General features: G+C 34.9%; 2 protein-coding genes across 2 annotated transcripts; one reads left to right on the top strand and one right to left on the bottom strand.

The window, feature by feature from the left end:
- Positions 1-906: 906 nt before the first annotated feature.
- LOC21392413 (cullin-1) lies at positions 907-7,268 on the bottom strand. Its single transcript, XM_024161955.1, has 20 exons — positions 7,008-7,268; positions 6,417-6,550; positions 6,170-6,269; positions 5,478-5,663; positions 5,324-5,371; positions 5,043-5,246; positions 4,849-4,926; positions 4,430-4,519; positions 4,260-4,340; positions 4,086-4,145; positions 3,457-3,483; positions 3,282-3,368; positions 3,042-3,191; positions 2,903-2,958; positions 2,634-2,754; positions 2,377-2,538; positions 2,117-2,260; positions 1,812-2,030; positions 1,508-1,675; positions 907-1,217 (listed from the first exon to the last, which is right to left on the bottom strand). The coding sequence occupies exons 2-20, from the start codon at positions 6,545-6,547 to the stop codon at positions 1,116-1,118; spliced, it is 2,214 nt and encodes a 737-aa protein (XP_024017723.1). The 5' UTR covers positions 6,548-6,550; positions 7,008-7,268; the 3' UTR covers positions 907-1,115.
- A 6,910-nt stretch (positions 7,269-14,178) lies between these two features.
- On the top strand, positions 14,179-22,214 carry LOC112090500 (homeobox protein LUMINIDEPENDENS). The gene is made up of 13 exons (XM_024161940.1): positions 14,179-14,501; positions 15,224-15,251; positions 15,338-15,468; positions 15,556-15,905; positions 15,987-16,080; positions 16,165-16,258; positions 16,650-16,779; positions 16,858-16,909; positions 16,999-17,030; positions 17,119-17,207; positions 17,300-17,728; positions 20,114-20,676; positions 21,200-22,214. Exons 1-13 carry the CDS (start codon positions 14,328-14,330, stop codon positions 22,070-22,072), a joined length of 3,039 nt encoding a protein of 1,012 aa, XP_024017708.1. The 5' UTR covers positions 14,179-14,327; the 3' UTR covers positions 22,073-22,214.
- Positions 22,215-23,452: the final 1,238 nt, after the last annotated feature.

The raw sequence follows: 23,452 nt of genomic DNA, 5'->3' as shown, positions 1-23,452 counted from the left end.
AATTCATATTGTATTTGTGTCCTTGTTCCACGTAATCTTATTATGCGAAATACTCATTCAATATCTCGCCATATTAACAGTGTGGATAACACCGTTCCATTCTAAATGGGAATGACATGTATTAATAATGTTTTAATTAAAGATTCTGAATTTTAATTAAATTCATCATGAACAATGTTTTTTATTATTATCCTTAAACACTATCCTCTCGTATATAACACTTATATACCATGTTTAAGGTTACATAAACATTCACGAAATTTTTATTTGATATTCATAAAATATTCATAAATATATGCACATAAAATGATGAATAAACTCTTTTATTAATTAAATAATAAATATCATATTACATCTCATGCTTCTAGGACACTATTCTCAACAATTTAGATATTAAAAAGAAAATAATTTTAAAATTTAAATATATTGGGGTGCCTTAATAAAAATTTAGGGTGTAAATAAAATTTCACTTAATAAGATGTTTTAGAAAAACAGCATTCAAATAGATTTGATAAATGTAGATTTTTTTTTTTAGCTAAATTGATAAATGTAGAACTTGGGTCCAAAAGTTATTAACAACCTTAAAAAGGAACCACATAATTTCCCAATTGGGCATTATGAAATGGAGCCTTGAATTCATCTGCTAGGGGAATAGCACAAAGCTCCTCATTTTGCCAGCCATAAGCATTTTTTCCCTGTTCCAACTTGGTTAGCTACTCCTTTTTCCCCTTATACTTGCAGTATCTTTGGTAAACATGGAAGATGTTCGAATTGCTTGAAGGAATAACAGTAATATTCGAATTTGTTGCACCCAAAGACAACGAGAGAGGAGTAAATTTACTCCATGTACTCGAAAACAAGATAATAGCAAAAAGCATCATTAGGCGCCTATAAACTCAAGGCAAATAGAGAATAAGCATTCCTATAAATTTCTCTGAGAATTGGAGATGAGATTCGAGTGCACAAAAATGGGTTTCAGTTGAATTGCACTAAAATTTACTTCTGTTTCAAAATCCTAGGAATAGTAAACCAAGCTGCACAAACATTTACAGCAAATCTATTGCTCAGAGGAATCTGCAAAGCCAATCCCGAACTCCAGACGTCCATTTGTTGGATCATGCCAAGTATCTAAACGTGTTTGCATTATCCTTGTCTCTCTCAAGGTAGTCTCGAGTGAGGAGATCTTCAATCCGCTTCTTGATTGCTTTGATATCAGGCTGAATATTCCACATAGAGAATAAAATAAGCAATCGAATGCAAAATAAAATAAAAAATAAAATTATCTCAACTTCTATAAAAACTCTAGACTTTGTCATACTTGTTAAATTATTATCCCTTAGATCAATAATATTTGGCCTCTCTTTTCTAATACCAAAACTACCACATGTCGGTTTAAAGACCAACACATTCATAAAAGAATGTGAAATGGAAACAAAATTCTGAGCACATCTACCCATGGATTTACACACTTTTAAGTTGAATGGCAAAAGAGAGAATATGCAAATACCTTAAACATACGGCCTAACTGCTCAACACACTCCAAAACCAACTGCTGATGACCCAAAACCTTCCGACTCTTCATGATTCGCACTATTGCAGCATCAATGGCGTATCGCCTGTCTTTGTCAACATCTTCAATTACCTTCTTCCTTTCATCCACTGGCGGGAGGGGAATCTTAGGATGAACAATTTCATATAGTTAACATCTTTCTTCAATAAACAAAAACACGAGGAAAAGAAGAAAAGCAATATAGCTATTGAAAAAAAGAAAAAAGAAGAAAAAAAAAAGGTACTTTAGAAACATCTAATACCTTAATCCTCCTCATTCTGTCAGTGAACTTCGAGTTGAACTCAAAAACATCATTTTGCGAGATAGACTTGGTATTTGGCTCCTTATTGAGAATCTTATACTTTGCACATGACAGGGAGTGGAGTAATCTAACCAAGTCATCATGGGTTACATTTAACTGCGTCATTATCTCAGAATAGCTTAATCTATCAGCAGTATTGAACAGCAGAAGGGCAGCAGCCTGGAATTTTTCATCACCCCGGATTAGAAGAGTTCAACAATATGCTCTCAACCTCCATAAGACAATGTAAAAATAAATTACTGTACCTGATAGGTTGATACAACCAGTTCAATGGTTTTAGCCTCAAATTTGCCACTTATATTGCAAGTACCCAAAGAGTAAATCCATGTAAGCTTTCTATGTTTCGTTTTCAATGCATAGAATTCCTTGAAGACTTCAACACATTTCACCTGAAAAATAAATAAATAAATAAACATCCAACAATACAAGCTGGGGAAGGCTCTTATTTTTCATAAGGTAAGAGCCGCACAAACATTCCAACTAGTACTAGAAAAGAAACTGCTACCATCTCTGCAGGAAGGTTTAGGTCAAAAGACTTGTAACTTGGCCAGAATCCCGTAGTAAGAACAGTCACGGTCAGATCAATCCCAGGAGTTACATGTGTGTTATTACGAAGATATTCCTCAAAATTGTTCTGATTGTCCCGTGCTAATGTCAAATCGGTGACCTACAAAAAAAATGGAAATAATATTACTCTCAACTTACGCCACAAACATACAAAAGAATAAGAAATATAGGCCACGAAAACCAGGGTAGGCGTACCATTCCCTCCATTTTCGAGGTAAACTGACCACCACATTGTTGTTTAAGCTTTGTTAAAATACATCTTTCGTGTTCCTCACTAGCACTCCTATCAAAAAGGAGCCGGCGAGCAAGCTTTTTCCTACATATGTCAAATAATTGTTGGAATCCAAAAAAAAAACATAAAAACAAAAAAACAAAAACAAAACAAAAATACAAAAATTACTCCATAATCATTGTAAAGAGTGAAAAAGAAAAGAAAAACATATAGATACCTAATTATAAATTACCTGTAGAATTCTGCGAAAAGGTCTTTGTCACTAATATATGCAAGTAGTTTAACTACCTGAGAATTCGATAAGAAAAACTTATTGTTAATCTAAAACATAAGAAAAATATGACACAAGTACTATAATAAAATCAGGATACCTTCTCAAGAGTTTCTTCTATGGCCTCATCACTCAATTTCTCACTCCCACCCTTCTTGAGAATATTATCACAAAACGCAGCAAGTAGTTCAGCACTTGAAGTGCCAGCAACAGTTTTATTGCAGAATACCTCAAAAGCCTCTTTGAGAGCCTATTTGACAACAAAAGAAGTATGATTTGTACAAGAAGATGATGGAAATTTACGAGGGCAAAAATAAGTGTTAATAGTTCTAATGCTAACCTTGTGAAACAAAGTATGGTTTTGAAAACAGTCATTCACATATGTCATGTACTTGTCATGCAGCTCAATTATTTTTCTGACAAGGACCTGAAAATCACAAATTCAAGTCAATCTACAAACCATTCAACCAGAGTCCACACCTTAATGAACAACCACATAAGCATAAAATCTTTACCTGTTCCTGTGTGCCAGCCCCATTTGCCTACAAAAGCATGTTGTCTACAGTTATCAGCACGATCAAATTTATGAATCAAATATTAAAAAAAGAAAAGCTTTTGCTTACAGCCTTTGCTAAGCTAGCCAGCACAATACATAAACAAACAGAAATATCTCGAAATTGTAGTACAAAATAGTCCACCAAGAAACGAAGAGAAAAAACTTATGTCACATTGCTACTACACCACTACACTACATAAAACTTAGTTTGATAAATATTTTCATAAAACTTCAAAAACAAGAGCACAAAACTCCATCATAAACAAATCTTAATAAATTCAAATGGAAAACAACTCATCATCTCATATACAATTTCACTCTCCTGATAAGCTACAAGAACTCTGATGCCATGTATTAATCAATATCAACAAAATTTTTGTTCAGCGGAAGTGTCCACGTAAAATCCAAGATGTAAAATGAAAAGGCAAGCATCAACTATAACATTGTAGCGTATAGTATATATGATGCAAATTGCAATACAACTATGCGAAATCACAAAAGGAAAAGTCAGGCATAAAAAGTTTCTAAGAGTGAAAAACACAACTACAAGCACAGCAGAACGTATAGTTATAGGTCGAGATACCATACCTGGTTAGTGCAAGCATCTTCAGCCTGTTGGACTAATACTGTGCCTTCACCGGTAATGTGCTGCCAAAAAAAAAAAAGAAGTCATCATAAGTATGACTACCTAATTGGACAAAGGAGCAGCTCAAAGAGGCTCCTTAAGGTCGAAAACATATTCTAAGTAACAACGCAGCTGACCTGTTTGAATACATTGGCGACAGGATCAAGGCCTCGTGGTATTTTATGGTAAAGTCTATACATCCTAGAAAGATCTTCCACCTAAAATGACATTAACAAGTAGCATAGCATCATAAGCATGTTATGTGATAGAACCATGACAAGACCTCTTTTAAAAAAAATTGAAGTACCTTATCATCTCGAAGCAAAGCACGACATCCAGAATGTTCCTTCTCAAGCAATTGCGTTGCATAGACCACCAATAACTCATGTTGCACTTTCTATTAGAAAAATGCAGTAACAAAGAACATGAAATTTATGTCTCTTGAAGACAATGAAAGTATGAAAGTAAACTGCAACAAAATATGCAAGTATCTCAAGTGAAAACTTGTTATGGCTAAACCTACAAATTCTATCTTTTAACGAGACGAAAAAGCATCCATATATAAAGTTTGGGTAGTATTGTTATTAATCATGTTACCAATTCACTAACCAACTTTCTCTAGGGTATGATGGGCATCCAGAATAACTTCTTACTCGTAATTTCTAACATAAATTGAGAGCATCTACCAGCCTCCTCACAACAAAACATGGGTAATATGTAACTAACCTCCACTAACTTCTGCTCACTGCTTGAGTGTAGGTAATGAGAAACTCTATCCCTCTCTCTTTTCAAGCATTCCTCAGCCTAAAAACCATAATAGAGATATTATCGTCATCCAACCTTAGCCAAAGAAATTAAAAAAATATATATACGAAATGCAAAAGCATAACTTAGAAGTTAAATAAATAAAAACATATTGCCTTCAACATGTAATCAGGACAAGAATCCTCCAAAATCCAGTTTGATGCTTTGCGAGAATAATATGCACCAGTATCTTCAAGCATCAGTGCCTCAAAGTCCTCTACATAAGAATCCATTTGTCCCATACCAATTTCAACAAATATATCAATAACATTCTTCAACAGTGCTCTGTCAATCTGCTCTCCCTCGCGTTCTTTATCGATCTGATATACAATAACCAGTCATTAAATACTTGGTGGATAAGATATAGATCCAAGTAAGATTCCAATAGCAAACATACCAAAACAATGACAGCATCTCTGGCCTTTGCATTGACCTCCCGATAAACCTGAGATTACATAACTAAATACTTACAAAGTGGTAATTTGGTAATTTGATAGCCTATAAATGCACATAAATATACAATACCATAAGTACGACTAGTAACTACTAACCAGGTCCCTAAAGCAGGTGAGTCCAACTTCATTTAGAGGAGGAAGCGACCGTCTAGCAATAAAATAGCGATCAAGATAAAAGAAGAAACGCGAAAGCCATCTGACCATAACCTTATGATTTGCCCATCTTTTCACAAGTTCTCTCAGCATAAACTCATCATGCTTCTCCCTAAGGGAAGGCATTACCTAGACAAAGTAAACGAAATAGGAAACAAATGCTTCCATGAGTGAGTTAAATTTTATAAAATTTATACGAGGGAAGGGGAAAGTAATGTAGGTATTGAGATACAAACTTTTTATAACTAAGAGACTTTTAATCGACCAGACAACAACCAACCAATAACATATGCAAAGAGCCAATATATGATAATAAACCGCAGCAAGTGAAAACGAAAAGGCAGCATCTCGTAAATTTATGTTTTAAGGTTCATATTTAACACAAGTCATGACACCTAAAATGAGTCTTACACAAAACAAAGCAATCACAACAACAAACATGGCTACAAATTCCAAGCAAGTTCTTCCAACACTCCTTTGGAGGATTGCATTTAACACAAGTCATGACACCCAAAAACCGAGTCTTCTACAAAGCAAAGCAATCACAGCAACAACCATGGCAAAAAATTCCAAGCAAGTTAAACCAACACTCCTTGTCATGTGGGTAAATAAAAACGATGTTGTCCAATCCTCACCGTTGAAGTGATATATTCTTCAAACACCTCACGATATTTGTCATAAAGCTGCTGAGAATAGTCATGAGGGGGTTTTTGCGTACACATGTTATAGATGGTACTGAACTTGGAATTAAAGAAAGATCATCATGGGTGAACAACATTCTTGTTCAAAATCAATGAGTACATACATACTATAATATACATACATATATATATATATATATATATATATTCATACAAGCAGAAAACGCATAAGAAAGGATACGTGTAGAGCATCATATATTCCTCTCCAGTGAAAGGGGGTTCGGGCAATTCTTCTAGAATCCTCTTCAGCTTTGTGATCCCTCTCTGCATATAAGCCCATCCTTCTTCCAATTCAATGACTCTACGATCCATTCTCTGTCCATACAGAAAGCAACAGGGGTTACAATCTTTAACTAATTTAAGACAGTTCATGGCCATTGGTCTCCATTGAAGCAAAAAAAAAAAAAAAAAAAAGTCCTTCACTCATGGCAAGTTACTCTAGTTATCAACAATTATCGAAACAAAGATGAAAAGATTAAGAACTTACTCAATAATTTGTATTAAAAAAAAGAATACAGAATAAAATAAAACCCTAAGCGAATCTCGAAAAAAAAACGAAAAATAAGCGACAAGAATGACGAGAAGCCCCAGAAAAGAGCGATTTTACGAAACGCCTTTGCTTATCTAGGGATTATTCACAAGCTGAAGAACAATGCAAGACCCTAGAAATTGAATTAACAAAAATAAAATCCATATATCGAGAAATAATTCGCACAAAAAAAATTTGAAATTCATGAAAAAGAAAACAATTATTCGAAAATCGCGAGCATACCAGGGAAAGAAGCAAGAACAATGCGAATCAGGAAAGAGACGAAAGGAATCGATCGATTGGGGTCAAAGGCGAAACGTTTCGGAAATTCTGGAAACCAAGGAATGGAAACGGAAAGAATCGCAGAGACAGATTGATTAAATTGATCGGCGATAGCTTGGCTTTCGGAAGAAAAGAAAAGCAGACGATGAAGGAAAGCGGATTCCCGGACCTGGAAATCGCGGGACACCAGAATAGGGAAGGCAACAAATGAGGTTGGGAATTGTATTTATGAATGTCTATTGTCTTTCGTTTAAGAAAAATTCTTTTATATTTTATGGGTCGTTTAGAATTAATTTTTAAATGATTTTATTTTTAATAAAAAATGAAAATGAAATTATTTTGAGAATCATTTGGGAATTGGGATTAATTTTAAAATTATGTTTAGTTGATTTTTTAAGAAATTACTTTGAGTATAATAAAAAAGTAAAATCGTATTTATTAATTAATATATTATAATATTATTGATAAGTGCTAAAAATGAAAACAAAAAAGTAAAAATAACTTTCAACTGTTTTTTAATTTCTTCACAAAAATTATTTTCACTGTTTTTGTTTTCGTTTTCAAAATATTTACTAAACAAATATCGTTTAATTTTCATTTTTTACTTCTCGAAATACATAAAAATTGTTTTAAAAAATGGTTACAAACAAGCACTATATTTTTGGCCTTTTGTTTATGAATAAATTAGAATTTTTCTTTGCGTGGAAAGTAAATAAATTGCTCGTTTGCTTCGCTGATTTGAGTTTTTAATTCGAGTTGAGATGTGATTTTATATGAGAGTTTTTTACTGTAGTAAAAAAGTTAGATGTGACTATTTCTGAGAGCTTTTTATTATAGTAAAACTCGAATCGGTGAAATAAATTGGGCCAAAAATTTTTCTTATTCCTGTTTTAATGAAAATATTTCTTTTTTTATGAATAAAAAAACGTAACATGAATTTGATAAATCCACTGTGGAACCATTTTCTAAGGAAAATTCATTATGTAAAGAGTTTTTTAAAAAATAAAATAAAAAAAGAAGAAGAAGAAGAAGAAGAAACTTCCCAATATAATATATATTTTTTCTTAAGAAGAAAAAGAAGGTAGAAAAAATTTTATTTGTTTACGAGGCGTTACAGTTTCGGCATGGCAAATAGGGTCTGTTTTATTATTAGTTTATTAATTTTCTTTGGACTTTTTTCTTTTCTCTCCTTTTTTATTAACTTTTGCTTCTTTTTTTTTCACGGATTGAAATGATTGAACTGAAAAGTCTGCTGATTTGAACGGGTTTTAGATATACAAATAAATTATAATTCAAATTGAGAATAAATTTAAATTGTATTTAAATTGAATGCTGAATACTATTATTAGAATTTTACAACAAATTTTATCAAATCTTGTTATAATGTGTAATATAGGTGAGAATTTGTTTTTATCTTCATTTTGAACACATAAAAATATAAATTATCTCAATCGAAGTTGATATGAAAAAGTTATAATATTTATAAGCTTGAGTTGACGAGAGAAAAAACAAAAAACAACTTTGTAATCATAAAGGTATAATTTGTTACAATTTAGATATTATTTGAATTGAATCTTAGGTTTGAAACATGGGCATAAATTTTTCTTCTTCCCTTTTTTGTTTTTATTTAAAGTAAGGGACTTCTTTCGGTATATCGGTTTACTGGTAGTTTCAGTTTCTGACCGTTAGATCGATTTAAAATCACAAAAGATTAAAAAAATATGCAAAATAGATAAATTTTGATACATATTTAACGGTTGAAAAATAAAAGATTGCCGATAATCTATTTTTTCAAAGACTATCAAAGAAACTCCCATAAATTAATACAAATACAAACTTTTGGATTAGCAAAAAGAATGCCTCGTTTTTCTTGTTATTATATTTTGTAAAGTCTATTACTAAAAAAATCAAGACTCGTTATACATTCTTTTTCTACATACCATAGGCTCCACCACGAAAAATTTCAACCCAACCTTACAAATTTGCAGCTAAACAAATCAAATTTACAATTTTGTTCGTCTTCTATTCTTGCATTATATTATTAAAAAATGAGATTTATATGATAGGACCCACAAAATGAGTAACTAGTAAGTTTTTACTTCAGTCAATAGATCCATATCAAGAAAAACTTTTGTTTTGCATAATTTTTTATTTTAATATGATTTTTACCGAAAATTCGTAAACAGAATAATAACGAATTTTTTAATAGTTAACACGAATTAAATGATCTAAAATATAATTAAAAAACAATTAAACAACAAGATCACACAAAAATTATAGTGGTTCACCCTTAATTCGAAAGTTATGTTTACTGTGAGGAGGAGAGAAAATTCACTAACTTTAAGGAGAATACACGCACTAATTGCTCAAGGTGAGACTTGAGATTTTCTGACTCATAATCCCTTATTTATAGCTTAAGTCGCCTCCTATAAACATTCATTATTTGAATTTGGGTTATTTCTTTTATTTTTTGGGATAGTTTTCTAAAAAAATAAAGATTAAAATGAATCATGACGGTTTTCCTATTTAAATTTAATATATTTGAATTACAAATAGTAAATCTCACGGATCTTATCTTCTTGTGTGGTCTCGACTTCGTAAACGCTTTCAGAAACCTCGTCGCTTACGATTGCAGGTACGGTCGACCTCATACTTATTCTTTATGGCTTCTCAAAACAGTCGACCTCTTACTAATAACATGTACGTCTTTTTAACAGTCGACCTCTTGTGACGTGGCTCTTAAGACTGAGTTGTCATTGACTATTTAATGCCCTTCTTTATAGGTTGCGGACTTCATTTAGGGTCTAAATTTAAAGTTCAGCTTTTTACTCTGCAACACACCATATCCAATAGTAATTAACGTGCACGATTGATAAGCACCTACCATAGAAAGACTCAAAGAAATAGAAAGGTTTATTTCAAAGTATAAAAAGGCAATACAAGCTGATATCCATATGTGTGGAACCTCTTACTATATGAAACACGATATTGACATACAAGCAAATTTCAATGAAACGCTTAAGTGAAATATTATGCGATGGGCTCCGTGAACTGAAGATTACCAAAAAAGATACACCAAAAATTAAGCACACAGATATTTTTTTTGTTTGTTTTCTTTTAACAAAATCCCATATCATTGATGGAAATATTTGATCAACTCATGTCGAAAAAACCCATAAGATAAGGCCATACAAAAAAAAAAAAAAAAAAAATCCTATATTGTCAATGGAAATAAACCCATAGGATAAGGCCATAAACAAAGACCATAGATAAATAAATATAAAGGACTGAGTCTGTTTGGTGCGCAAAATTAAGGAGCATTAGATAGGATTAAATTTTAATACTTTGTTTGGTGCACATTTTTAAATGACTTGATTGGATAAACTTTTATCCGGTATGAAGGTACCGGTTAAGTCTTTTTACATGAGACGTTTAGTTCATGAATTATAATCATTTTTTATTTACGTGTATTTTTTGTGAGAGAAAACACTATAGCGAACCACGAATCATAATTCGAATTAGGGTACGAATCCCCAAACCAAACAACACTTAAGTTTGTTGTTAAATTTGTTGTAACAAATATAAGAAACATGTGAAATAGTAAAAAGACACATGAAAGTTGGAATCACGGTTCAGTAACCACATACATCTACGGGGATCACGCCTAGATGATGCACAATCTAATAAGAACTCAATATTACAACTAAATTGGACTTACACTACCAAAGACTCCTTTTCGTGATAAGACGCTTATGAACTGTAACTTCTTAACGGACTTGCTCAGCGAGCACCACTTATCTTCAAAACTACACGGTGAAATTTTTTCATCTAGCAGGTCGCTCTTTCCCAAAATAATCCGTAGTACACATTCCGTTGCAGATTGTGTTGCAACAGTTAATGCAATAGAGCTGTAAAACTGATCTGAAGGTCAACATGCCTGATTCTTGAAATCTTCCCATATAAAAACACATCAACTTGAACGTATTCTTTTGAAACATCAGTAATTCGTCCAGCCCAACAGAACCTCATCCACAAATCAATTATCCCATCAATTTCCAACGTATCAAAAAAGACCCAAAGTTGACTTTTAACCAAATCAATTATCTTAGAAACAGTTTCCATGAAAACAAAAACTCCCCATTATTAATTCCCTGCAAATCATTCTCTAACCAAATTAAGGCTGCAAATCAATCCCAAAATAATGCCAAGATCTAATTCACCAAAGCTGAAATCATGTCCAAAACAATGCCAACAATCAAGAATCAATCAAATCCGAAAATGGCGATCAAAACTGAAATCCTAACACAGTCCATTATCAAACCCCCTTAGAAATGGATGTTACTATCCCCTGCTGAAGTATAGGATAACTTTTTACTAAAGCACATTTTTATAAACTTTAGGGTCAAATTGTAATTTTTAAAAGTTGAGGGGCCAATTTGAAATTTAATTATTTTAAAAATATTATATTTTTACCCCTCAAGTTTTAAAAATTTACAATTTGATCCAAAATTTTAATTTTTTTTTACAAAAATACTGTTATCCTATTAACATAATGACCTGCTTGGCACGCTGGTCTGGCTAGGATTATGAGACTTTGGATTGGGTTGGATATGATTGGGTAGGGTATGGCTAAATCCAATCTTGTGTTTGGTAACTTACGGACTAGACAGAAATTGAAGACCAAAAGCTTCCTTCCTTCTACGGAGCACACAGAGGGTCTGGATAGGATTATGAGACCATGGTGGCCCGCGAGGCTAGGGGCGGAGATCGGCGAAGTACGGAGGCTGGGTGGTCTTTGGCGATAAAGATCGAAGGTAGGAGGGTGGGGTCGCAGGCGATGGAGATTCGGGAAGGTCGAAGGGTCACCGACGACGAAGATTTGGGGGTATGTCTTGCGATTGGAGTCGCTGGCGTGGAAGTTTGGGGGTTGGGGTGAGCAGTGTTCAATGGCAGCTACGAAGATCTCCACAAGTGGGGGTGGGTCAGAGTGATAACGATGGGTGTGGGCGGGCGAATGGCGGTGGGCGTGCGACGATGGTGACTCCGGCGAGCGACAGCGTCATGCTCAAGCAGGGGTAGCAGATCTGTGTGAGAGAAAGGGTTAAGTTTTGAAAAATATTTCTAATCCTAGTTCTGGACAAATAATCCCACACATTTTAGGGACAAATAATCCAACAAAATTGGGACTATTTCTGGTCAACGGACAAGTAATTCGGCCAATAATTGTCACTAAACATGGGATTTGGACTATTTATGCTAACCTTAGTCCATATCCGATGTACCAAACGAGGCCTAACATCAAACATGGGATTGGATTAAACTAAAATTTAATCCTATATTTTCCTATACATTCCAATCCATTACTCTAAATCTATACTATTCTATCATGCGTATAAAACGAGGTAAAAAATAAAAAAAATACAACTAAACATTAAAAATAAACAAGAGAGACACACAAAATATATAAAATATTATAATTACAAGGAAAAAAAAATTATAGAAAAAGGAGAGCACTTAACATGAGCGGAAGAAATTATCAAAAAAGGTGAGCGGTTGACATACATGAGGTGTTGTTTATGGTGAAGATTGACACACGTACCGTTAGACGACTCACCTCCCTTGCTTATCTAAAGCTCCAAAAGGAAGACAGAGTTGATAAATGACGCGCCAAAAAATGCATCGAGACCCAAATTCATTCTCAACTTTAATCTGAAAGCCTCATTTATAGGTAACACAAACTCTACTTAAATTTAGCATCCGATGATTATCATGTAGATGAAGGCCCCGTTCACTTCACCAATTCGAGTTTAGAATTCAAGTTTTGCTACAGTAAAAAGCTCTCACAAACAATCACATCTAACTTTTTTGTTACAGTAAAAATCTCTCACATAAAATCACATCTCAACTCGAATTACAACTCGAATCAGCGAAGTAAACGGACCCGAAATTAGTGGCCCGAGAAATGGCACTCTCTCTTTTTCGCCCATTCTTTGTTTTGTAGGGTTAGCTTTTTACTCTTTTCTTTGTTTTTGCCACTTTATAAACACTTTCTTTAGAAGTTATTAGCTCTATCAACACAAAATTGAATCAACCAATCAACTTCAAGCTTGGCCTAATTCTCTGACCTACCTCCTTCCATTTTCTCCTCGTATATATTTAGTAGTGTGGAAAAGAGATAGGAAAGAAATTAGAAGGAGATTTTAAAAAATGAAAGAGAATGTAAGGTTATTTGGTGTTTAGTAAATGTGAATTTGAGAAGTAATGAAGTTGTAAACTATAAGACCCACTACTGTTATAGCTTGTACAACTTTAAAAATAGATGAGTCGAGAAAATATTTGATAAAACAATTATGTCAAATAATTATTTTGACTTAATCACACATTGCCTTGTCATTTGTACAAAGATATAAAGTATATTAGACTTTTTTCGTATCTCATACCAAACAAAATAAAAGATTTATGATAAATTATATTCATGCACCATGAAACATCGTTATTTATACATTGCATTCTTCAGAAGAAATGTTAAAGACTCAAATTAAAAGGTCAAATTTGATAAAAAAAAGTAATTAACGTGTCAAATGTTAAGATTTTGGTGAGAAAAGTACTCTTTAACACAATGTTGTTTTGATGCTAAATCTGAAATCTTATATATCAATGATAAGAATGGTTTCCGTACTTAAAAGATAAAAATTTCAAGTTAACATATTAATTTAACGTTGCATTGGACATAATTCATAACAAAATTCTAAAAAAAAAAAAAATTAGTTAAGTGTCTAGATTCTTGGCCATAGTAGACTGGCTTAAGTAGCAAGTACATCAATACGTATGTAACATTATGCAAATTATACAGTGTAAATTAAGACTTTATTTATTTTACTGATTCAAACTTTTAATTTCAAATTTATTATAAACAAAAATTCTTATAAAAGTCACATCTAAGGCGAGTAGAACCACGTGTAAATTAGACTAAAAATTTGTCAAAAAATAAAAAAAGGTGTATTTAAGTTCTAACCCAGCCGTAATTGGCGCGCGTGCCCTCTATTCGCACGTGCGACTCTAGGGCCATACTTACGTGCCCCGCGTCTATCCTGGTAGCAGATTTCCGTGTTCCCCATAGGTTTCCTTTTCAGCTTTTCTTCTTCAACAGAATTGCCAAAACCCTAACCCCCAAATTATGTAAGAGAATCAGAAGATTACACCTTCGTTTCAGGTTTTTATGCGCGTTACGCGTATCCCCTACTGTTCTGAGGTTCGGAAATTGGAGCTTCGAGTTCGGCCATGAAGTTCTTGAAGGAGGATTTCTTGGAGTTGCAGATCGGGAGCTCCGCCGAGTCGCTGCGCAAGTCCCTGGACTCGCAGAGAGAGCTTTTCCACAGCCAGATCGATAAGCTCCAGAGAATCGTCATCACGCAATGCAAACTCACCGGCGTCAATCCGCTATCTCAAGAAATGGTGCGCCTCTATTTATTATTATGATTATTATTTTTTTCCTGTTTGGCTGCCGAGAACAGTAGGAAACAGAGATTAGTTGACGTGCAAAATTTGGTTTAATGTTCGTTTATTGGCTCAATTTAATAGGAGGCTTGTACGAAATCAAATATCAGAATATTTCGGTTTGCATTTTTTCGCTTTTGGGGGGGCGTTCGATTTATTTTACCTTTTGAAGATTCAATGGTTGCTTGATATGTTCAATGCCGAGGTGAACGCCCTAGTGCCGGCCATTAGCGGAATCTCGGATGCATTCTATTGATAATTCTCTTTTCTATTCATTGGATTATCCTTTTTTCTCCTTTAGGAAGTAAGAGCATTATCCAAAATTGCACTTCGCGTCTAAGCAACAAAAGGGAAATGGTTTTGATGTAATGCCCATCAGTGGACGTGAAAATACAGTTCAGTAATTCACATGGACGTAATGCCTGCATTATATAAAGTTGGAATGTAGAAACCCCAAAAATTTGAAAAAGGAATTTCCATTTCCGATCTCTATTTAATGGTGATGGAATGTGGATTCATTGGAAGTAACTCACTATCCCTTTATGCATTACTATTGTCAGGCGATGATATTTTTTTATTTCTTATAATGACAATCGTTCCATTTTTATCATTCACCACATGCGTTGTCAATGACAATTTAGGTAATAAATAACATGTTTTTATTTTTTGTATCTCTGCAGGCAGCTGGTGCACTTTCAATAAAAATCGGTAAGTATCAGTGGTGGAATTTTTATTTATAATCAATATGCCTTCTTCTTTTGCGTGTGTTTCGTCTGACTGTCACTTGTTTGCAGGAAAAAGGCCTAGAGATTTACTAAACCCAAAGGCTGTAAAGTATATGCAATCTGTTTTCTCCATTAAAGATGCGATAAGCAAGAAGGAATCTCACGAGATTAGTGCTCTGTTTGGTGTCACTGTCACACAGGTTTCGTTTTTTATTAACAAACTAATCACGAAGTTCTTATTTTGCACCGTTGTAAAGTTATTTCTCACTTGCTTTGTTTATCTGTAGGTTCGTGAATTTTTTGCTAGTCAACGTTCAAGAGTCAGGAAATTAGTTCGTTTGTCGAGGGAAAAAGCAATAAAATCTAGTGCATGTTCAGAACAGCATAATGAAGTTCCAACAAGCTTTGATCCATTAGTACCTTTTGATCCGGTCCCCTTAAACACTGTTGGCCCCACTAATGTTGAGGAAACACCATCTTGCTCTACCAAAGATGATAGTCTATCTGACTTAGATGACTTAGATAAGCAATTTGTTGAGAGTATTTTCAATTTAATGCGGAAAGAAGAAACATTTTCCGGGCAGGTGAAACTGATGGAGTGGATTTTGCGGATACAAAATTCTGCAGTATTATGTTGGTACTTATCGTCTATCACATCACAATTTAAGATTTTAGGTATGTTGCCTTATTGTCTCACCACCTGATGGTACGCATGCAGGTTCTTAAACAAGGGTGGTATGATGATTTTGGCAACATGGTTGAGTCAAGCAGCCGCTGAAGAACAAACAAGTGTTCTTCTTGTCATCTTAAATGTATGTATGAATCTTGTCTTCTCAAGTGTCTGTACTTTCTTCATGAATATTTCTTACCATTTTTAATGATTAAATACTGTTCAGGTACTTTGCCATTTGCCTCTACATAAAGCTCTTCCTGTGCATATGTCAGCCATACTGCAAAGTGTTAACAGACTGCGATTTTACAGATCTTCAGGTGTGCTTTACTTCCAAAACCCATTTTTTACTCTCTTTATATGTAAGGTTCCTTTTTTCTTCCTTCTCCTATATGGAAATTTATACTCGAAGTGACACTACGGCCATGTTCATTTTACCGATTCGAGTTTTGCTATAGTAAAAAGCTCTCAGAAACAATCACATCTAACTTTTTGCTACAGTAAAAAGCTCTCACATAGAGTCACATCTCAACTCGAATTAAAAACTCGAATCAGCGAACTAAACGGGCCCTACGCATCTTTCTAGGCAGATAACTTATTTTCTTTTCTTTTCTGGCGCTCTAAAGTTTCTTTTGGATAAATAAACAAGCCTGTTTTGCTTCAGCTGTATGTGTGAAAATTTGAATCTCATTTATCTGATTTGAAGATCAGACATATCAAACAGGGCAAGGGTTTTGTTATCCAGTTGGAGCAAGTTATTGGCTAGAAATGAAGCCCTGAAGAAACTGAATGGCGTAAAATCATCTGGTGATGCACAACAAGAATTAATCCTGAAGAACAGGCAAGTTTATATCTTAAATTTCCATAGACACAATTCATAGATCAGCTTTTTTAGCTAATGAAGTCTAATTATGTGCAGTTTAAATGATGTTATTGCTGATGAATCATGGCAGTCAAGTATAGATACTCCTGTAAGTGTTTAAATTTAATTATATTTAACATTGATTTGATGTAGCTACAAGTTGCACAACTTATTGAAGTGTTTCTTCTTGTTGTGCAGGAAAAGTTTCTTGATAATTCAGAGAATTTCAGGTATACAGGTTTTTCATCTGAGATATCTTTAGCTTGGATATGATTGCTTTTGGCAGTTGAGGTTTTAAGAATAAATATTTGGTTGTAGGACATCTGAGACCACACAGGCACTGAAATTGTTGTCGGCATCTTCAGATGATTCAAATAAGAAGCATATTCTAGGCGTATCTTCATCCCGTATCCTTAAGATTGTATTATTTTCTGTCATTTTAGTTGTCTTTAATTGAATTTTAGAATAAAGAGATTATTTCCTTAACTATATTTAACAGAAATTCGAGAACGCAGAAAAGTTCAATTAGTGGAACAACCTGGTCAGAAAACTGCTGGGAGAAGTCCACAGGCTGCAAGAGCAGTGCCATTAAATCAGAGCAGACCAATGTCTGCTGATGATATCCAAAAAGCAAAAATGCGGGCACAATTCATGCAGAGCAAATACAAGAAAGCTAGTTCATCTAATGAAAATAAAGAAGTGAAGACTGAAGGATTTAAACCCTTGGCCTCTCAGCTCAGCGTTTTGCCTTCAGTGTCTAAAGCTCCGCTTCGACCTAGTGTTGAGGAACACAAGAAACCTGCAGCACTTCCCATGAGAGCTCCTAATGTTCTCGAAGCATCTATTGATCCAAAGCCAAGAGTAGATTTGAAGGAGCCATTGTGGGAGAAGTACTGTAGGGTCCAGATCTCTTGGCAGACACCTCCAGGTACATATTCTTTTTTCATAGATTTTCATTGGTACTTTGAATTTTTCGCATGTAGCATTACACAATAGAAATTGTAGCGCTTGACAGAAGAAAATTTACAAAGTTCCCTGGAGTTTTTTAGCTGCGGAGAAGAGTGTTTTTAACATTATTTGTGTATTTATGGAAGGAGATCTGACCAACTGGATGGTGTAACTTCTTTTGCATGAATTGAATGGATCACACACTTATTTTATGTTTGTGTAAGACTTGGATTTTGTCATTCTGATTCTATAGGATACATGTTGTGAAAAGTTTGACACAATATGGCTGTCTTTGTTTCAATTAGATCACCACGCCTAAATGTCATGGCTTTTTTTCTTTATTTTTTTTATTTCCCTTTAACTGTTGGAATACCATGTTTAAGCACTTTAGGCTTTTGTCAGGTTTGAATCATAATTATTCTGCATTAGTTTATGCGATCATCGATGAGATCTTATTTCTTTCTTTTGGAGATTTTTTTTTTCCTTCTCTGCCAAACTGATCATATTGTCTAATGTAAGTTTCAGGGGAATTCTTTAGCAATTGCATGTGGCTGTTATAACGGTTCACTTCTTAGACAGTTGGGTTAGGGAATGTGACAGAATTGATAAATGTGGCTGTATGTTGGACATTTGAAACCGAGCAGTTAGGAAAACGAAGTTCACAATGGCCGACATTTGAAAGAGTGGCGACCTAAAAAGTGCTGTGTTTCTGTTTTGTTTCCAATTCATATAATCTTCTTTTAGGTTTTTAATACAATTGCCTCCTAAACTTGTCGAGCTTTTACAACTTGCCCTCTAAATTTTTACTTTTGGAAATTTACCCCTCAAATTTGCTTAAATGTTGCAATTAGGCATATTTGACAAACAACTGTTAGATTAACGACGGAATACAACATGTGTTATTGGCATGTGAAGTTATAAAGGGGCATCTCTGATTTTTCTGCCCCCCACGTTCAATTCAAGAGAAAATTCTAGGGCTTTTCCCGTATTTGAGTCTAGGTCTAAATGCTTGCCATTTATTCCCAAATTAAGAACAAGTGCAGAAATAGAAATCAGCAAAAACCCACTTAAATGTGACCACAAGAAGAATCGAATATTCAGCAAAAGATGTGGAAATCATTTGAAATTTGGCCACAACAAGCACTAAGAGATCTTCATGTTCCAGTGACAACCAATAAACAAAGTAAGAACTTGTGGCATTTGGTTGCCTCACGCTCTTCGTCCGAAGTTTGGCCATTTATCTTCAACATGGAGGTCCACCGTCTTCCTCTCTCATGGAAACTTGGCCAAAGGCAGCACAAACCATAAACTTCAAATGTGTTGAGGCGTTTTGAATTTGGATTTTTATATGCAGCATGTGAAGTGTGAACAAACCAGAAATATCCCTTTAGAACTTCACTCGTGTGTATTTCGTCATAAATCTAACTGCCAGTTGTCAAGTGTGTCTAATTGCAATATATAAGCAAGTCTGGGAGGTAAATAGTCAAACTTTAAAGCTTAAGAGGCAAGTTGTAAAAGTGTGACAAGTTCAGGGGTAAATATGCTAAAAATCCTTTCTTTATTTTTCTTTGACGTTAAATCATCTCTCTTCAAATCATTCCTCCTTTCCTTTCAGTCAATCATCATTTGGGACGGTCTCCCATTTATAACTAAATTAATAGTTGAAATTAAACTTGAAATCGGGCAATTGTTTTTACTAAGCAAAAAAAGAAAAGGAAAAAAAAAGAAGAAATGATGCAATGCCATTGGCACGATTCAGTAGAGAAAGAACCAAAGCTCTATCAAGCAGAGTGAAATGAGATAGTATTTGTCCTGGATTAGTAAGAATGAAATAGTGGGTTGATTGGAGGCTTTAATCTAAGTGGGTGTACAAGCACGAAGTATGAGCTTTAATCCCACTCTAGTTGAAACTAGTTACCACGTGTTAAATTCTCTTTTAGCCCACTTAACACTTGAGTTTTCGATTTCTGATGCTAATTGGATATAAAGTTTATCTGGACCTTATATCTGTGATTTATTTATTTAAATCTTTTTCTCAAAGGACCGTGATTTATTATATATTATATAGTTTAAGAAGGCAAATTATTGCTTACCCCTTAAAATTACCGTGAATTGGCTTTTGGACAGATGTTTAGAGGGAAATTGTCATCTTAATTATATTTAGCTTTTTACAGGATGCAAAAAAGCAGACATATTTTTTCGAATTTGAAATTTTGAATGGCCATCAAATTAATCTTGGTCCATTCATTCCTAGTATCAACTGATCATTCCTAGTATCAACTGAAAAAAATCGTGGATGAGTCATTTAGTATTGTTCAGTAACATTCTCAGAGTTCAGCCTTTCACGCCATTTTCCTTTCTGCAGAAGTAAAACTCAATCATTTATGGAGGGTCAGTACTGGTGAGAATAGTAAAGAGGTGGAAGTCCAGAAAAACAGAAACCGTCGTGAGAAGGAAACTATATATCAGACGATCCAGGAGATACCATCAAACCCCAAGGAGCCATGGGACCTGGAGATGGACTACGATGATACATTGACCCCTGTAATCCCAATAGAACAGTCTCCTGATGCCGACGGCATGGAGCCAGGGGTTGCCTCTAATCATGGTGTAAATAATGCAGCGACACATGTTACTCCTGGTCACGGGGCAAATTGTTCTGTTTCTACTTTACAAGTTGGTAATCTGAGCACAGCTGAACCGGATTTAGAGTTGCTCGCTGTGCTGCTTAAGAACCCGGAATTGGTATTTGCCTTGACTTCAGGCCAAGCCGGCAACTTATCAAGTGAGGATACTGTGAAACTGCTTGATATGATTAAGGCTGGTGGGGCTGGTAGTAGTGCCAGTAGTTTCAATGGGATAAATACAGTGGAAGAGAAGGTTGAAGTTTCGCTTCCATCCCCAACTCCTCCGAGCAATTCTGGAACGGTGCGTCACTTTGGCCTGTGTGCAACTTTTGCTGGATATAATATAACTTGTGTTGCCAGTTTTCACCGGCAATATGGGTTGCTCACCGCTAAGCCATTGTTTGTGCTCAACATGATGGTTTTTCTCTTTTTTTTTTCCCCCCCTTCTTTGTTTTTGAATGGGAAGGTATGAATGGGGTCCGAAGCACCAAAAAGAAAGAAAGAAAAGGAAAAATATTGGAAATTTTACAATCACATGTTTGTGCAGTTGGATTCTGGTTGGTGGATCTCCGCTCTCCATTAATGGGATGATGGCAGCTGCATTTTTTTTTGCTTGTGAATTGTGATGGACTAAACAAGTTTAAATGTTGTCCGTCTAGTGCAAGATAAAAGTAACAAACAAATAAAATAAAAAAAACTAATTGTACAACATAAGTTTGGGATAAGAAATAACACTTTGATGCAACTCAAGATAATACTTGGTTAATGTGACGACTATTCATGCCATCTCTGATAATTTTCCTTTCGTTTTCCAAAATTTGCAGACTTGGTGGAGACCGGAATCAGCTAGGAATCCATTTTCTCAAGTCAACAGAGCGGCCGAAAATCCACCAGCAGTGGCTGCCAATAAGTTGGTGCTGCCGCAAATGTCAGCACCTCACAATGATCCTCCACGACAACCGGCTACTGCCCTGTCGGCAATTCCTCAATACTCACTGCCTCAAGTACCTGAAAAATACACTTCTCTACATCACAACCTCCTAAACAGCTCTGCCACTGTACAAAGAAATTCACCCCTCGTTAGCGCACCACTCTTGCATAACCTACACTCTTCACTTAGTGTTGAGAGCTTAAGTAACATCAAACCGGCACATATATCTACTAACTCGTATAGCGCAGAGGAAAGACAGCACAGTGCAATCCCACCAACCCCTTTGGTTCCAATAACAGTGCGGCCGCAGACGCAACCACAGTCACTGCAACACCCACACCATCACCATCAACAACTTTATTCCGAGCCATATCTGCCTGCACCTGCATACGCCAAAGAAATTGGAAAACCGAGTTATGTGCCTGATTCTTGGAGAGGCAGGCAGGGTTTACCTTCAAATTACAACCCGGCTTTAGTGAACCAAAACAATAGTTACAATGCCTCTCCATTTGGAGGCCCTGTGCAGCCTCCTCAGAGTCAGTGGGAAGGGAGTCATGAGTATGTGGAGGGAGAGGAGTTTGAGTCGTGGAGCCCAGACAATAGTCCGACTAGAAACCGTGAGTATGTGATGGGAAGAAACTTCCCGGAACCCAGAATGAATCCCGGACGGGGCTTCCGGCCCGATCAGTTCAGGATGAGGAATTCCTCTGGATACAGAGACCATAATAGGCATGGAAACAGACGGTGGCGTGACCGGAGACGATGATTTGTACTGGATTTTGGGGGCGGGGTTTGTCAGATTTTGTTTATTCATGGTATAAAATGAAATTTTGTTAATAATGGATTTTGTGCATGGTGGCGTTTGGAAATTGAGACTTTATTAGTCTCCTTCAAGGGGTTTGTTGAAACCAGTGGATTACTGCCATTTGCTACTGTTAGAGATGTTCATAACTCGATCATTATTAATCTGACTAAAACAACTCTGATCTGTATCATCTCTCTCTCTCTCTCTCTCTCCGTTTTTCCAACCCCCCTCCCCAGTAAATCGATTCAACTCGTCGAAAGCGGTCAATTGTGGCCCAACATTTGAACTCGAGATATTGGACTTGTGATCTGGTCCAGTGGGAAGCGGTGAAATGTATGAAGTGTTTTCTTGGAATGGAAATTTTCCTTAAATTCTGCTTAGCTTTTTAGTTTGCCTTATTTAGCAAGTGAACAAATCATTAAAAAAAAAAGAAATTTTGAAATGGCGCGTTAAATCAACCACGTGATAGGCAAGCACTCCGGACCATATAGTCAAGCCAACAATCAAAAAGGAAAAAAAAAAAAGGAAAAAGGAAAAGTAAAAGGTATAGACTATACGTGTAAGTATAGTGATTAAAATATTTCTCTTAACTAAAGCATTGTTTGTGTAATTTTAAGAAAGTTTAGGGGTTTAAATTTTAAAATCATAATGTAGGTTTTCCAGGGGCCGGGGTTAAAATTTAATATTTCTCTTAACTGAAATGTTTCCCTTTTTTTTTTTTTTTTTTTTTTTTTTTCAATCTCTCAAGTCTTAAGAACTATAGAGCTTGTTCTTTTAGAGTTTAACTTGAGTATAATTCTTGAGTTGAATTTGAGTTATAACTTGTGTTGAACTAGTAACTTGAGTTTGTGTTTGGTTGTGTACATTTGAGTTATGGTTTGAGATAAGAATCTTTTTGAGTTTGTGTTTGAGTGAGCCAAAACTTGAATTTGTATTTAGATAGTATTTTAATAAAAACTCAATACTGATGAAAAATTTTAATAGGGTATATGGGTCGGGTTTTATTCGTCTTTTCGTTGTCAACGCATAGAAAAAAAATCATCTCAATCAGAATTAAAACGAAAAAGTTATAGCATTTTTAATAATAGAAAAAATATTGTTCATTAATTTGAGTTCGAGTTTCTGAACTCGAGTTGAAGGAGAAACTTGAACTCGAGTTTTAGTCCTAAACTCGAGTTTGAATTCGAGTTTAAACTCGAGTTTAACTTAAAAGAACATGAACTCGAATAAAGTTGTAACTCGAGTTGTATTTTTTTGAGTTTTTCGCTCAAAAGAACGAGCCCATAGTTTTTTTTTCCCTCTTTAACTTCTTATTTTTGTATTTTGAAACAAAGATGGAAA

Source organism: Morus notabilis, unplaced genomic scaffold, assembly GCF_000414095.1.
Source record: "Morus notabilis unplaced genomic scaffold, ASM41409v2 Scaffold650, whole genome shotgun sequence".
NCBI classification, from domain to species: Eukaryota; Viridiplantae; Streptophyta; class Magnoliopsida; order Rosales; family Moraceae; genus Morus; species Morus notabilis.
This window is presented reverse-complemented; position numbering and strand designations above follow the sequence as displayed.